The sequence below is a fragment of the Taudactylus pleione genome, unplaced genomic scaffold (assembly GCF_031769625.1).
Source record: "Taudactylus pleione unplaced genomic scaffold, aTauple2 ptg000068l, whole genome shotgun sequence".
Classification (NCBI taxonomy): Eukaryota; Metazoa; Chordata; class Amphibia; order Anura; family Myobatrachidae; genus Taudactylus; species Taudactylus pleione.
Genome location: NW_028284470.1, coordinates 1156044 through 1172718, shown reverse-complemented (window position 1 = coordinate 1172718; position 16675 = coordinate 1156044). Strand labels below are relative to the sequence as shown.

The 16675-nt window shown below is 45.5% G+C and overlaps 1 protein-coding gene across 1 annotated transcript in view; it reads left to right on the top strand.

Annotated features, from left to right (window-relative positions):
• The window catches only part of ADAMTS12 (ADAM metallopeptidase with thrombospondin type 1 motif 12), a 727141-nt gene that overhangs the window by 458392 nt on the left and 252074 nt on the right, over window positions 1–16675 (top strand). The window contains exons 11-13 of the mRNA XM_088466956.1: window positions 3146–3291; window positions 6868–7037; window positions 9655–9788. Coding sequence (XP_088323082.1) covers window positions 3146–3291; window positions 6868–7037; window positions 9655–9788 — 450 coding nt within the window. The remainder of the gene's footprint in view (window positions 1–3145; window positions 3292–6867; window positions 7038–9654; window positions 9789–16675) is intronic.

Sequence of the window (16675 nt, the reverse complement as noted above, 5' to 3'; positions counted from 1 at the left end):
CCCCCTGGTAGTGCCCCCTGTAGTAATCCCCCCCTGGTAGTTCCCCCAGTGGTAATACCCCCCTGTAGTAATCCCCCCTGGTAGTGCCCCCTGTAGTAATCCCCCCTGGTAGTTCCCCCAGTGGTAATCCCCCCTTTTAGTGCCCCCTGTAGTAATCCCCCCCTGTAGTAATCCCCCCCTGGTAGTGCCCCCTGTAGTAATCCCCCCCTGGTAGTTCCCCCAGTGGTAATCCCCCCTTTTAGTGGCCCCTGTAGTAATCGCCCCCTGATAATGCCCCCTGTAGTAATCGCCCCCTGGTAGTGCCCCCTGTAGTAATCGCCCCCTGGTAGTGCCCCCTGTAGTGTCCCCCCCCTTAGTAGAGAGAGACGTGACAAGAATAAAAAAAAAAATCACTTACCTGAAACTTCCGCTCCTGGTCCCGCCGCTGTCCGCTCCTCTGACCGCTTAGCATGGGAGAGACGTCGTCATGACGACGTGTCTCCCATCACCCACTGCGGGAGCCGGAAGATGGTTCCCGCAGTGGGAGCAGCAGCAGCCGCTGAGAGTCTGACAGACTCTCAGCGGCTGCTGATTACACCAAACACGCAGTTGCCGGCTCCGGCTGTGTGTTTGGCAGTGTGTAGCGCAGACCGAACTCCGTCCGGTCAGCGCTACACTTGACTCGAGTATAAGCCGAGGGGGTACTTTTTCAGCACATTTTTTGTGCTGAAAAACTCGGCTTATACTCGAGTATATACGGTATATGAAAATAATGATAGATAGATAGATAGATAGATAGATAGATAGATAGATAGATAGATAGATAGATAGATAGATAGATAGATAGATAGATAGATGGCATTGGTGAAGTGCAGGTAGGATGTGATTTAAAACCTCAATAGAGTTACTTGCTATTAAACTGTTACTTATCAACATAATCTGTTAATATCCGGGCAGCTGGGCAGTTTTCACTATATGTGCCCTAGAAGCTATAAGAAAAAGAAACATATCTGGACTTTGTGTTGGAGATGACATTTATTGGATTTCTAACAACTGAAAACTAACTCCGAACATTGTTTCATTCTCATACAAATATTTGCTATCAGTTTTTAAGGCTTGATTATGTGATTTGCTATAGAAGTTTTAGTTATCAACTGTACCTGTTAATGTTAGAGATGTGCGCTGACCCCCATGTTTTGGTTTTGGTTCTAATTCATTCTCGTGTTTTGGTTTTAGATCTGTTTTTTTTTTTTTAATGATAAAAACAGCTAAAATCACATAATTTTGGCCTGTTTTTGTCCCTACAGTATTGTTAACCCCAATAACATTAATCTATAGTCATTTCCAGTCAATTTTGATCATCTCACAATATTGTTTTCACCAATATAGGCCTAATTTACTTTCAATAGCAAGTTACAGTATGGGTGCGTTATTGAGGCAGCAGATATTAGTTTAGTGTTTATGCATGGTATTAGCATCACATATGTGCCCATTATGGGTTTTACCTAGGGGCTGCAGGACTGTTGCCCCCCTCCAATAAAAGCCACCACCCCTCTAAGCCATGGTCCAGGCCCATCCACAGTGAGTATGATTGATTGCATTCACCATTTAGGGGCCTATGCATTACTCGGGGCTTATTGGCCTTCAATAAATAGCCAAATTGTGTCGAGTTTCGGCTTTGGCTACTTAACTACATATTGCTCCAATGCTGAGAAAAGTGCTCCAAACAGGAGCTTTTCCCGAGATCCCTAACACGGCTGCCGGTCTGGCCCACCAGAAGGTGCATGGACTGCACCAAAACGGCCAGCAGACCACTGCTTTTCTTCAAGATTACTGGCTGTGTTTATATCCATTGACGTCTTCTTGTGATAAGTGTGCTGTCATTCCTGTTGTATAATTTACACATTATTTTCATAAATTTTGCATTTTTATATGATATATATATATATTATATATATATATATATATATATTTATATATATATATATATATATATATATATATACTGTATATACAGTATATACAGGTTGTGTCTCCCATATCCAAAATGCTTGGGACCAGGAATATTTTGGATATCGGAATATTCCGTATTTTGGAATAATTGCATACCATAATGAAATATATTGGGAAGAGGACCCCAATATGCACACAGGATGTATTTATGTTTTTTTTATACACCTTATACACACAGGGCCTGATTCAGAGCCGCTCGTAAGCGGCCGCTCGTTCGCTCCGAGCGATGTTTGCCCAACTGCGCATGCGTACAGATCGTTATACGCATGCACGAACCAGTCAGTGCGGTCCAAATTCATGTGCTCACAAAATAGCGAATGCCGGATAATTTGAGTGACAGAAAGAGGCGTATGTGGGTGGTAACGGGGGAAGGTGCTTGAAAACGGGGAGTGGAGATCCGAACGCAGGCGTGCTTAAAGGTCAAAACGGGCGTTTTAAGGGTGTGCATAATTAAAACAGCAGTGTCATTGACCACGTCACTGGGTATTTTTGAGCCAGAACTGCTCGCAAGATTGTGGTAGCAAAAACCAACCACAAGAATAGCGAGCAGTTCATACCCTGGTCGATGTACTCGATTAATCTAATAAATAGCGGACATGACGTAGGATGCGAGCGGCCAGGGGGCCTAGTTTCCAAAAAAACGACTGCAAGTTTTGTTCGCTCGTTCAGACCTAGAGGCGTGAACAGACCGCAAAGAGCGAACGGTTCATTTGAATAGCCACCCCTATTTTCTGGACGAGCGAGCGCTAATTGCGTCCGGCTCTGAATCAGGCCCACAGTCTGCAGGTAATTGTATACAATACTTTCCAAAATTTGGTGGCTCAAACAAAGTTTGTGTACATACATGAAATTCATTTATGTTTCATATACACCCTATACACACAGCCTGAAGGTAATTTTATACTTTATTTTTAATAATTTTGTACCTTTAAACAAAGTTTGTGTACATTGAACCATCAAAAACCAAAGGTTTACACTATCTCTGTCCTGCTAAAAAAAATTCTGTATTTCAGAATATTCCGTATTTCGAAATATTTGCATATGGGAGACTCAACCTGTGTGTGTGTGTGTGTAATAACATATATATAAACTTGCAATGGCAGGCAACACTCTAATTTCTCATTGGTATATTAATATCAATTTCCTTCCTCAGTGGTGCATCAATGGGGCATGTGTTACTGTAGGCAAGCAGCCAGAGACTGTGAATGGAGCTTGGGGCTCCTGGACAACGTGGACACACTGTACGAGAACGTGCGGTGCTGGGGTGCAGAGCGCAGAAAGGAAATGTAACAACCCAGAGTGAGTACAACACATTGATCTGTGTCCTGCAGTACAATAGAAATGTATTTACAGCACTATAACCCATGCTGCATACAAACTAGAGAAGCTGGAGAATTGCTTACAGAATAAAAGACGGGTTAATGTACAGTCACCCCTAGGAATGGAATAAAAACAGATACAAGGATTACATCCAGCATACTGAACAAGACAAGTACTTGGTTCATGAATGCAGATTAATATCAGGCGAACGAGGAATACATGGCATGCCACTAACAGCGCCGTAACAGAGCTTTAGGCCGCCGTGTGCGCCCCTGTCCCCTAAACATATGACATCATGATGGGGCTATCTGCTCCGGCTTCAGTAAATAGAGCATTGCAAGGAGTGTCCTAAGGACAGTTCCACAGTCTGCAGGGTGCCTGCCCATAGCATCCCTGTCCCTTTTCCAGTACAAGCCAGAGTCACAAGGTGGAATGTACTAAGCATTGCATCCCGCCTATTATCGGATACATACCGCGGTTGATTACTAGAATATCGCAAAGGACAACTCTCCCGATAAGAGCTGTCCTTTGCGATGCCCCCGTAGAGAGGCACTTCCAGGTTTAACACCCAGAAGTCCTTCTGCGCATGCACAGAAGTCCGCGGGCAATGATGGGAGGGATCCGATCGGATCCCTCTCAGGGGGAGCATCCCAAAAAGAAGCCCATAGGCTTCTATTGAGTAACGCCACCTGGAGATGGCGTTACCCATCTGGATGATGCATTACGATGCTTAGTACATATGGGGTATGCGGTAAAACTCCCAAAAACTGCATTTTCGGGGGTATTACCACATTTTTACGTTTAGTACATCCCAAGCATAATGTCACAGTAGTGAATAGGCAGCACAGACTCTACCCTGTGTTCCTGGGTACAGAGGTCCCACAGCATGACAGTTCTCTCCCTACATAAGCAGACATACAGTACAGTGGCCTGAAGAAAGAAAGCTCTCCTACCTCGCCTCAACACATATTGGATATTCCATAATGTGCGGGACATCCCTCACAAACTGATACCATTCTCCATTCCCCACACTGCATTCACCTTGGCATACCGAGCTGACATCTCAGCATCCAGTGGGCCTTCCCTTTTGTATATGCTGGCAGCTGCTGCAGACATTTAACCCTTTCATTGCTGGGATCATCTCACATAATGCTATGCTGATATCAGGACTCCAGTAGGACTCTCTACAAGCCACGCTGCCATCTTGCTGTAATCTCACCTCATTATGGCATAGGGATGTCCATCGGCATGTTCGTCATCGATAATCTTCAATTTACTATCATTGGTGGAAAATCATTGATAGTGGGCATGGGCACATGTGCAAAGGGAAGAGGTGGTTTGGGCATGTGCATGTCATCGATGGAAAAAAAAAAAAACTGCCTTCAGGCCCTGAACAACAATGGTTGTGAAACATCAACAATCGATGGCCACCTCTACTATGGGAGAACTTCTCAATGGGCTGTACAAACACAGATCCTCTTATAATACTTACTGGCTGAAGTACCGGGTGTTGCCCGGGTTTAAGTCTTCATGGTATTAACTTTTTCTACATGAAGTCATCCAAATCCATCCAGTGGAAGGCCCAGAACAGGCTCCCTGGGTCAATGTTCTTCCCAGCACACTCCGCCGTGAGGTCTGGCCAGGACCCCAACCACTCCATTAGGCATCCCAGACCAGTTGCCACCCCTCTGTAAAATTTTCATCCAAATCCATCCAGTGGAAGGCCCAGAACAGGCTCTCCGGGTCAAAGTTCTGCCCAGCGTCCCCGGCTCAAAGTTCTCCCCAATGTGCACCAACGGCAGGTCCGACCGTGACCTCAACCCCCTAATATGTTTTTTGGGATCGAATGTTACCACTCTGTGAAGTTTTCGTCCAAATCAAGCCAGTGGAAGGCTCAGAACAGGCTTACTGGCTGAAGTACCGGGTGTTGCCCGGGTTTAAGTCTTCATGGTATTAAGTTTTTCTACATGAAGTCGTCCAAATCCATCCAGTGGAAGGCCCAGAACAGGCTTCCTGGGTCAATGTTCTTCCCAGCGCACTCCGCCGTGAGGTCTGGCCAGGACCCCAACCACTCCATTAGGCATCCCAGACCAGTTGCCACCCCTCTGCAAACATTTTCATCCAAATCCATCCAGTGGAAGGCCCAGAACAGGCTCTCCCGGTCAAAGTTCTGCCCAGCGTCCCCAGCTCAAAGTTCTCCCCAATGTGCACCAAGGCACGTCTGACCGTGACCTCAACCCCCTAGTATGTTTTTTGGGATCGAATGTTACCACTCTGTGAAGTTTTTGTCCAAATCAAGCCAGTGGAAGGCTCAGAACAGGTTCTCTGGGTCAAAGTTCTGCCCAGCGTACAACAATGGGAGGTCCAACCGGGACCCTAACCCCACTAAAACCTGGCCAGGATACAACTGGAACCACCTCGCATTGGTTTTATCCCAATCTTTGCAGGGGTGTCCGAATGCATAACCAGACAGTCAAACAAACAATAAACAGACCAATTAATTTTTTATATAAGATTTGTCGCTCTGTCGCATTGTCTCGTTGTCACTAGGTGGTCTATTAGCTAATTTTTTTATACTAAATAACTATGTAAGATTTGGCAGCTTTACCTTGAGAGCTGTTTAAGATATTCACCAACGAACAAACAAAAAATTCTTATTTTATACCTATAGCAGATAATGCCCCTACCCCTGATTACATGGAGGCACTCACAGTAGTCTACAGTGCTCCCCATCCTATCCTCTGTTGCAGGGTCTCTATGCAGGCACTCTATTGCAGCATATTGGAGACTTCCCCCTCCTCATAGCAGATTCTCTTACAGGTGTATGGTATCAGCACTGCTGTCCTGGGCAGGGGCTCCGACAGCCGCGTGGGACCCTGGGAAGAATGGGGCGTGTCCTAACTCTGGGAGGTGTGGCCATGCCCTCTTTAGAAAAAAATGTTTTGCAGCGCAGCTTTGCGCTGGGGAGGGGGGCGCTGTGAGCCCCTCAGCCCGGCACATAGCATTAGTCTCATGCACCCTATTGTTAATCTAGCCCTGCTCCCACCTATGTCACCTAGGTGGTGCGACTATGCCTGGCTGCTGGCGCTGCAGCATGAGTGTGCCATGATCACAGCATTCATAGGACTTGATTTATCAAATCTGGGAGAGAGATCAAATTTAGAAAGATAAAGTACCAACCAATCAGCTCCTGTCAGTTTTTAAACGCATATACTGTAATGTGCCTTAGAAGTCTGCTATTGATACGAAGTTAAATAGAAATGAAAATTGTATGAGTTAGTAATAATGTAATTAACAATCACCTGGAAATACTGTAATACAGGTTTACAAACTGTGACTAATGGTACATGACAAGCGCACATCTTCCCCTTGATCACTACTCATCATGTAAATTCTTACCAGTAATCTTCCTAAATATTTAATTACAAGTTGCATCAAGAACACGTAGGGATTTGCAAGCACTGCTATCAGTAACCTTCCAGACGGGTAATTATGATGCTATTTCATGTAATATAACCATGGGGGGGGTGGTTTCTGTCTTTTTTTTTCCTTCAGGCCGAAATTTGGAGGAAAATATTGTACTGGAGAAAGGAAACGTTACAGAATGTGTAAGATAAACCCGTGTCCTAGGGACCAGCCGTCCTTCCGGCAGATGCAATGTACAGAGTTTAATACTGTGCCTTATAAAAACGAGTTGCACACATGGATTTCTATGTATAGCACAGGTATGTAGTATGTACAGTAACTGGACTAAACATGCAATGAATACAACTATAAAAATATAAGATAACACTAAGGGGTATGGTTTTTGTGTTTTGCCTATTAGCAACCAATCAGAGTCTAACTATTATCTTCTAGATGGTGCTAGATAAATGTTATGTAGAATCTGATTGGTTGCTACAGGCAACATCTCCACTTTAGTCAATATACACCTAAGGGGCTGACTCTTACCTAAATACCAGCTGCATATTTCTTTATGTATGGCATTGATACAAAGGAACATGCCACTGGTATTCATGATTACTTACCCCTCTAGTGAGGCCCAGCGACATCTAGGTCCCATGCTCACCTGCTGGCAGGCTATAGCTCCCAGCGATGGGCTACTCTGTCATGCACAGGCGTGACTGTCAGTCTGCGCTTCTGCATGACTGATTAATCCAGAGAGGACCCGGCAGTGCCTGGAAGGTTTAGCTGAAGCCGGTAAGGCTGCTGCCGGGTCCCCATTGCCGGCAATGGGGAACGCATCGCTCTCGCTATCTTTAGATGGTGAGGGCGATGCAGTAAGATACAGCAGTATTCTTAGATCACCGCTGTTTGTTAAATACAGAAAGGGTGACAGCATGACCCGCTCCAGGAGGGACATAATGCTCTGGTCCTGGACTTCCCTGGTAAGAAGTGGGGCTGCAGTGCGGTTCAAAATTCAAATAGGGGAGTCACACCAACTGTCATTGCACACCCTGCTAAACATCACTGGCTGGGACTCACTGGCAGTTGGTGTGACTCCCCTATTTGAATTTTGGACTGTGCTGCAGCCCCACCTCTGGAGCAGCCACCAATCATAAATTACCAGGGAAGTCCAGGACCAGAGCATTGTGTCCCTCCTGGAGAGGGTCATGTTGGGAGGTATGCGTCACAAAACACTGCAGATTATGGACAAGGTTTATAAACACTGCTGTATCAACTGTCATAGTGCCCAGCAGCAGGGCAGCAGCATGGGCGCCGAGAGGGGGGGAGCGGGTACAGTGTACCTGGGCCCATGCTTGCTAGAGCTGCAGTGAGGGAGGGGAGTGCGAGACTGTTCGCGCTGCTGCAGCAGTCGGAGCAGTCTCCTATGACTGTGGGGGGGAGTGATCACACTGATCATGCCCCCCCCGCTTAGCGCCGGGCTGGGGGTGTTACAGCACCGCCCTCCCCAGCGCGAAAGCGATTATTAATTTTTTTTTGTCAAGGAGGTGTGGCCACACCTCCCATAATTAGGCCACGCCCCCTTTTTTACCTGGGCCCGGCTGGGCTCTCTATGGCCCTGGGCAGCAGACCCAAAAGGTTTGGTGCTGTTGTTGGCAGTGGGAGGTATAAGTGAGGGAAACAAAAGCAAATAAGGGAAGAGGGTCCTGCTCGTGAGAGTTTTTCAGTCTACAGGGGAGTGACAGGCAGACAAGGGTGACAACACAGAGGGGAGAGAAGGAACATGGAACATTGGGTTAGGATGAGAGCTGGAAGTGATTTCACTCGTCTTTAGCTGATTAATATGTTACACTCAAATCATTACAAATCATATTCACAAGACATGTTAATTATTATGGGTGGCCATTGACAGTAAAACCTATGTTTTGGCTATTAATACGGAGCTGGTAGTGGAATTGAATTCTTATCAAATATGATGTAAAGCAATACTGAAAAATGAGTAGTTCGCTGCCCGACCTAATACCTCTAAATGTAATTAGGCGGCAGAGAGGTAATGTATAGACAGGCCGGGGCAATCTTTCATGCGCTGTCTCACTAACTAATGATCCTAAATGACACAATGCTATGAAGCTGATGCATGAGTTGGGACAGAAAGGATCTGCGAAATAATTAGACATGAATTGATAGGTATTCATACACAAATATAACATTTGCAGCTTGGTAAGGAGTGCAGACATTTAGGGGTAAATTTACTGAAGTGAGAGTTTTTAGAAGTGAGTTTAAAAAGTGATGTTGCCTGTAGCAACCAATCAGATTCTACTTACCATTTAACTAGCACCTTCTGAAAGATAATAGCTAGAATCTGATTGGTTGCTATGGGCAGCATCACTTTTTGAACACTTCTAAAACTCTCACTCTCACATTAGTAAATTTACCCCTAAGGGCCTGATTACGCAGCTGAGTTTGTGTCTTTATGTTAATGGTGAGACTGATTCTGTTCCTATTGAGGCACCCACAGGCAACGCCACTAACACATCGCGGTGCGCCTTTAGATGCGGCAACGGTCGCAACATCAAAGCTTACACCAACCCTATGTCAGGTGCAATTTCTCTGTCTGAACATGGCGTCCTGTGCCAGCGCAATATGTCTGCGTACGGCTAGTCACCAACTGTTATTTCCCAGGAACACCCACTGAAATCTTGTTTTGCGTCCAAATTTGTTCTGCGTTTCCCAGCAGTAACTATCAGCGCATGCACAGTGCGAATCCGATGCATGCCAACATCGGCCAGCTGCGTGCGTGCAGTTAGGTGCATTCCTGAGTCCTTCAGAAGCTTAGTTCATTAATTATTGAAGTATTCATTCTAATTTTTTCAAAAACTCGTTAAAATAACAGTTGGATAAATGTAAGATTAATTTTTACTTTTTGTTTCCCTGAAGCCAATCCATGTGAACTTCACTGCCAAAATGCAGAAGGAAACTTGGTTGATAAACTTCTTGAAGCAGTAATTGACGGGACTCCATGTTTTGAGGGCAATAACAGCAAAGACGTCTGCATTAATGGCATGTGTAAGGTATTTGGTATGTTTCACTTACTTCAGTGTAACTTTATTAAACTATTTATCTGTCTGGGCAATGCATACGTCTTCTGTACATACATACATGCACCCACATGCTCTTAGGGAGTTATGTTAGGTAGTAGGTCAATGTTTTTTTTCAATGCTGAAAGACTTCTTCCTAACAGACCTAGGGCCTATTCATCAACACAAAAATAACGGTTTTAAGGACATTTTCCTTAATTACCATTATTTTAGTATTCATTAATACACTTAATGCAGGATATATCACTGATATCTCCTGGTTAAGCCCGTCTGCGTTAATTTCCACACTCCCCATACATTAGTATGGGGATGTAGAAATTAGGCTATTCATCAAATTCCAAAAATGATGTATTTTCGGAATATGATGGTGTTACTATATGCCACTATCAGGTGACGTATAGCGGGTCATACCTGCTTTCAGCATGTGCAGGCCCTCCTTGGCTCCCTCCGTCGCTCCCTGGTCCCTCCTCTGGCTCCAGCTGCTGCTCTGACACAAACTGTGGGCCTGATTCAAACCCGCTCGCGAGCGCTGAGCGCTTGCAAGCGGGTCGATTTTGGCCAAGTGCTCATGCGCGAGACCCGAATAACGACGGCCAAGCCATCGCTATAGGTCTTGCACCAAAGGGGGCGTGCTGTTGATGGTGATTGACAGCATACCCCCTTTGGTGGGCGTGCCGGGGATGTGGCTGCCCAGACGGAGGCGTTCCCATGGGAACGCCTACCGTCTGGGGCCGGCCCCACTGACAGAACTAGTGATGTCAGTGGGAGTGCTTTTGGCTCTGATAGAGCCAAAAGCACTCCAGGGCTTGCGGCAACGACACCCTGCCGCAAGGGTCTCGTCGCAAGCCCGATGGTCGCGATAGTCCTGACCATCGCGACCATCATTTTGGCCGCTCGCTATAGCTGTGGGTGGTCACCCACAGCTATGCGAGCGGCCAGGAAGCCGCTCTTAAATTCAGAGGGACGGCCCTGATTCAGAGCGAGCGCTCTGTCAGAGCGTCCGGCTCTGAATCAGGGCCTGTGTTCGCAGAACACAGTATTGTTTAAAAAAAAAAATAAAGTTAAAAAAAATGGACGGACACAGAATTACCGCAGTTCAATCAGTGCTGTGCATGCGCCGCTTTTGTGAACGTAACAGTGCATGCACAGCACTGATTACAGCTGCGGTAAGTTAGAGCAGATAGGGAAAAGTAACTATTTTCTGAAAAGTTGTCATCACAAAAATGACAGCTTTTCAGAATAGATACTTATGGAGAGGAGGAATGATGTATTCCTCCAGTTATTTGGTAGAGCTCCATGCGAGTTCTAAACCTAATTACCTCCATGGATTATTTTAGTTATGATGAATAGGCCCCCTAGTTTTGTATTTATTACTACAGTAGTTGGGACACCCAGCGTTGCACAGGTTGAAGAATGGACCTTGAAATTTATCTGCAGCCTTCATTTTTTACATTGCTGACCAAGATTGGAGCCCATGGCATATGAAAATGTACTTGGAGGAAATTAGTACCTGTCAGTGCAGGTGCAATGTGACAGTTGATCCTTCGGCTCTTCCGTTGGAGCTCAGCCTGCCCCCAACTGGTACATATCAGCCTGTGCATTCAGATCAGTGCAGTTTTAGGCACTGGGAGACATCCTGAGCAAAATTTCAAATCAGAGACTCCGCGGTCTACTTTGTGGGTACCATGTAGACCTCCATGGCCCAGATGAACTTAACCACAGCCAAAAACCTAATATTAGTCAAACTGCACCACCCTGCCAAATTTGGTGAATCTAGATACAAAACGCTGGCCGTGCATAAAGGATAATCAGACACATTTTCTCTCTTATTACATAGATTATTGCCCACTTTACAACCAACATCTGAATCCACTGAAGACTGACGGCTTGAAAGAGCTCTGCTTAGTAAATTCATCCCATTGTCTTTATCTAAAGCAAAAGTGCTAGAGGGCGCGGGTAAACAATCAAGCAGATTATTGCACTGGGAAAAGGACACCCATTTATGTTGAAACTTGTCTATCTTGACCTTAAAGTTGGAAGCTAGATCTTAATTACCGAAGGTCGGAATGGTTAGTGTAGCTTTGATGTTAGAGATGAGCGGTTCGGTTCTACTTGGTTTTGTTCAGATCTGAAAATCGGCATCTTATTGCCTATCCGGCTCTCATAAGTTTTGGATAGCCAATAAGATAAATTCAAACTTGCTCTAATTTGGTGAAAAGAACCGAGCAGAACTGAACTGCTCATCTCTAGTTAAAGTGTGAATTGAGGCCCTGATTCAGAGCCGGATGCTCTGACCAGAGCGCTCGCTCTGAATCAGGGCCCACCTCCATTAATATGGAGCATCCTCCTGGAAGCTTGTATAGCTGTGGGTCACCACCCACAGCATATACGAGCGTGTAAGGTTGATGGTCGCGATGGTCTTGACCATCGCGACCATTGCCACTGCGAGCAACAGCCTGAATCAGGGCCGAGGTTTTCAACCGCAAGGCCAGGAGTGATTTTGGGTCTATCAGAGCCAAAATCACTCCCACTGACATCACTAGTGATGTCAGTGGGGCCGGCTTCAGACGGTAGGCGTTCCCTTGGGAACGCCTCCGTCTGGCAGGCACGCCCCCGGCACGCCCACCAAAGGGGGCGTGCTGTCAGTCAACATCGACAGCACGCCCCCTTTGATGAGACACTCCGAGCGAAGGAAAGTTCTTCGCTCGGCGCGTCTCGCGCATGCGCACGACGGAGCTCCCTCCGTCGTGCGCATGCGCAGTGCAGACCATCGACCCACTTGCGAGCGGACAGCCGCTCGCGAGTGGGTCTGAATGAGGGCCTGAATGTATGTGAATTTTGGGTAATGTGTGCTTGGTTTTCATGAGGATGAGATATTGTAAATGTATTGATTGGCAGTGTGTACAACATATCTTTTGGAGTTATAGATAGCAGCGTATTTGAGAAAGTCATGAGCAGTATTATGGTGCATACACACGGTCAGATTTGTCAGATGAATGATTGAACGATCTGAACGATTTGATGAACGATTTGACCAACGATTTGAACGATTTGAACTATGAACGATTTTTGACTGCATTAAAATGACTGAAATCGTCCAAAACTGACTGCAAACACATCAGATGTCAGATATCGTTATCTGACCATCGGGAACGCGCATCGTTCATCATTCAAACATGTCAGATTTTCCTTCAGATATGAACGATTGAACGATTTTTAAAATCGTTATCGTTCAGATCTGAAGAAAAATCTGACCGTGTGACTTTCTCCGAAATCGTTCTACATTTTGGGAGAGTTTTTTAAAGCAGCATATTTCTTGATTGTGCTACAAGTGAGATGAAAAGGTAGTTTGAGCTATTTTATCAGGGGCTGGTTAAGATGCTGAACTGCTAGCCTAATGACAGGAGAATGTAGACTTTGGGGGTGTGGCAAGAGCATTTAGAGAAAATGAAAACCTTTTCGACGGTGCAATGTGTTGAGCGATGTAACGATAGATCGCACACACCCTACACACTGCACGATCCAGCGTATGACGGCGCAATGTATTGTTACATGTTACTTCTGACTACACAGTGTCATTCATGGCATCATCCCTTCTGCCATGTAGGACAGCATATGGGACAATGCAATGTATGACGGCCAGCAACGTCGGATCGGACGTACACATTTTATGATGTGTACGATATAACGTTCCTATACAGGTTGGAACTATATATCATATGATACATTGTATAGTGTGTACCCAGCTTTAGACAAGCCTGGCCACCTGCTATGCCCCTAAAACAAGTCTGGGTCAAAGGAATAAGTACCCGCTCTCCCTCCTCCCCTCTCCCCTCTCTGCACCCCTGGCCCCTGAGGCTTTTCCCTGTTTTTCTGTTTATACTGTAGCCACACAAATTATACCTTGTGTTTATTTTAGAACAAACATTTTAAAAACTACCCTTAATTTCCCTATCCCTACTCACATGGCAAAGAAAATGTATTGAAATGGACAACAAAACAAAAAATGAAATTGCAAATTGTATGGTTAGTGGGTGCATTCCATGATGCATATTTAAAGTATTTTGCACGTGATAAGAGTGAGGGGTGTGGTATAAGCAGGCCCGCCAAGAGCCGCGGTGGGCCCGGGTAATGGGGCGTGGCCTAATCGCGGGAGGTGTGACCACGCCCCCTTCGGAAAAAAGAAAACAAAAAAAGCTTTTCAGCGACATGCTGGAGAGCGGGGCGCTCTGAGCCCCCTCAGCCAGGCGCAAAGCCAGGGGGGGCGCGATCAGTGTGACGCTCCCCCCCCCCACAGGCATAGGAGACTGCTGTGGATGCTGCTTAGCAATCATGAGCAGTCTCCCACTGCAGCTCAGCGCCGGGCCCATCAGGAAGCCCGGGCCCGGGTAACTTGTACCCGCTTCCCCCCCCTCTCGGCGCCCCTGGGTATAAGAGATTGGCAGATAAAAGGCTGACAAGGTATAAGTTGACACCGAATGGTCAACAGGCGATAGGTCGACAGGGACAAAAGGTCAACAGGTAAAAAAGGTAGACTGACAAAAGATTGACAGCACAAAAGGTCGACAGGTACAAAAGGTCGATAGGTTTATATGGTCGCAGAATCAATGGTCGACACAAAAATGGTCATCACTTTTTATTGTATTTTAAGCCTAATCCTAACCATCCCCCTAGTGCCTAACCATAACCCTCCCCAAGTGCCAAAACCTAACCCTCCCCCATGTGACTGACCCTAATTGTTCCCTCCAGCAGCCTAACTCTCCCCCTAGTGCCTAACCCTAACCCCTAACTCTAAAGTAGGGTACACACCTAAAGATTTTCTGTCCAACCATCCAACTAGTTGATTGGTTGGAATGAAAATCTGGTAACGTATGGGAGTAAATGATGATCAGCAATTTGCTCCTAAATGCCAGAAAACAGATGAAATGGTCGTCAGACAAGTTTGTTAAATGTTTAATCTAAACAATTTGTTCAAAACCGTTTTTGTCCATTTTCCGGCATTTGGGAGCAAATTGCTGATTGTCATTTGCTTTCATACCTTACCAGATTTTAATTCCAACCAATCAACTAGTTGGATGGTTGGACAGAAAATCTTTAGGTGTGTACCCAGCTTAACCCAACCTTAAAAATGTTGAAAACAAATCATGCAACCTTTTTTGTGTCGACCATTGGCGTGTTGACAATTGAAACCTGTCGATCTTTTATACTTTCGACATTTGCACTGTCAACCTTTTGTAAATCGACCTTTTGTCCCTGTCTACCTATTGTCTGTCGACCATTTGGTGCCGACCTATACTTTGTCTGTGGACCCTATGAGAAGTGTTTGTTGGATTTCCGTAGTGTGTAGATTCAGAATAACATACATGGGAGATGTAGTGCCCAGACTTGGCTTTATATCACCAGCTACTAGAAGTAGGAGCGAGAGGAGTATGTACTAAGCCTTGGAGAGAGATAAAGTGGATGGGGATAAAGTACCAACCAATATGCTCCTATCTTTCAAATACAGCCTGTAATGTGACAGTTAGGAGCTGATTGGTTGGTACTTTATCTCTCTTCAAGGCTAAGTACATATCCCTGAATCTTTCAATTTCAATATTTATGTTACGTTAGCTTCCAATTGCGGTTAATGATGAACAAATTATTATATTTGTCTTTTGCAGGTGTTCTAAATTGTGTTTTGTTCATAGTATTTTCTTTAGCAACTTTTTAGTTGTATCTGATCCAGATTCCTAATTGACTGTTGTACAATGCATCTCATTTAAATCCTATTGAATGTCTCCTATCTGGATAATAAGTCACAGGAGAACTTAATCATGCAAATAAAATACTTGCTCTTGCTTGTGGCTCACATTAGAAGCCAATTCCTCACCCTCTGTGTGCACATTAGCATTGAGCCTTGGCGTGTGAACTTGTATCATATTCATTTTCTTTTAATCAGCACAGAGATATTACAATATTTATAGACTTCACATTACAGGCTCTAAAATGCTTAACAAAATGCTACATTATGTGCTTTATGCTCTGATTTCAGCCTGCCAAGTAGGATAAAAGAATGATACTTTCATATGTACTTAGGGCCTGATTCAGAGCCGGACGCTATTTGCGCTAGCTCGTTCAGGAAAAAGGGGTGGCTATTCAAATGAACCGTTTGCTCTTTGCGGTCTGTTCACGCCTCTAGGTCTAAACGAGCGAACAAAACATGCGGTCGTTTTTTGGAAAACTATGCCCCCTGGCCGCTCGCATCCTACGTCATGTCCGCTATTTATTAGATTAATCGAGTACATCGACCAGCGTATGAACTGCTCGCTATTCTTGTGGTTGGTTTTTCCTACCGCAATCTTGCGAGCAGTTCTGACTATAAAATAACCCAGTGACGTGGTCAATGAAGCTCCTGTATTAATTATGCACACCCTTAAAACGCCCATTTTGACCTTTAAGCACGCCTGCGTTCTGATCTCCACTCCCCGTTTTCAAACACCTTCCCCTGTTACCACCCACATACGCCTCCTCCTGTCACTCAAAATAGCAGGCATTCGCTATTTAGCGAACAAACGATTTTCGGCCGCACTGACTGGTTCGCGCATGCGTATTACGATTCGTACGCATGCGCAGTTGTGCAAACATCGCTCGGAACGAACGAGCGGCTGCTTACGAGCGGCTCTGAATCAGGCCCTTAGGGCCAGTACTCTACCCCTTTTCCACCAAAATTCCGGATCAGACCAGGAATTTAGCCAGCATATTCCCGAGTCGGCGCCGCTCACACCATAGTCGGGTCTGCATAGACCCGGATTTCCCGGAGTGAAAGTGGACGCTTGGAGATGACGTCATCTCCAAGCACCACTGAAGCTGGACCAATCGGC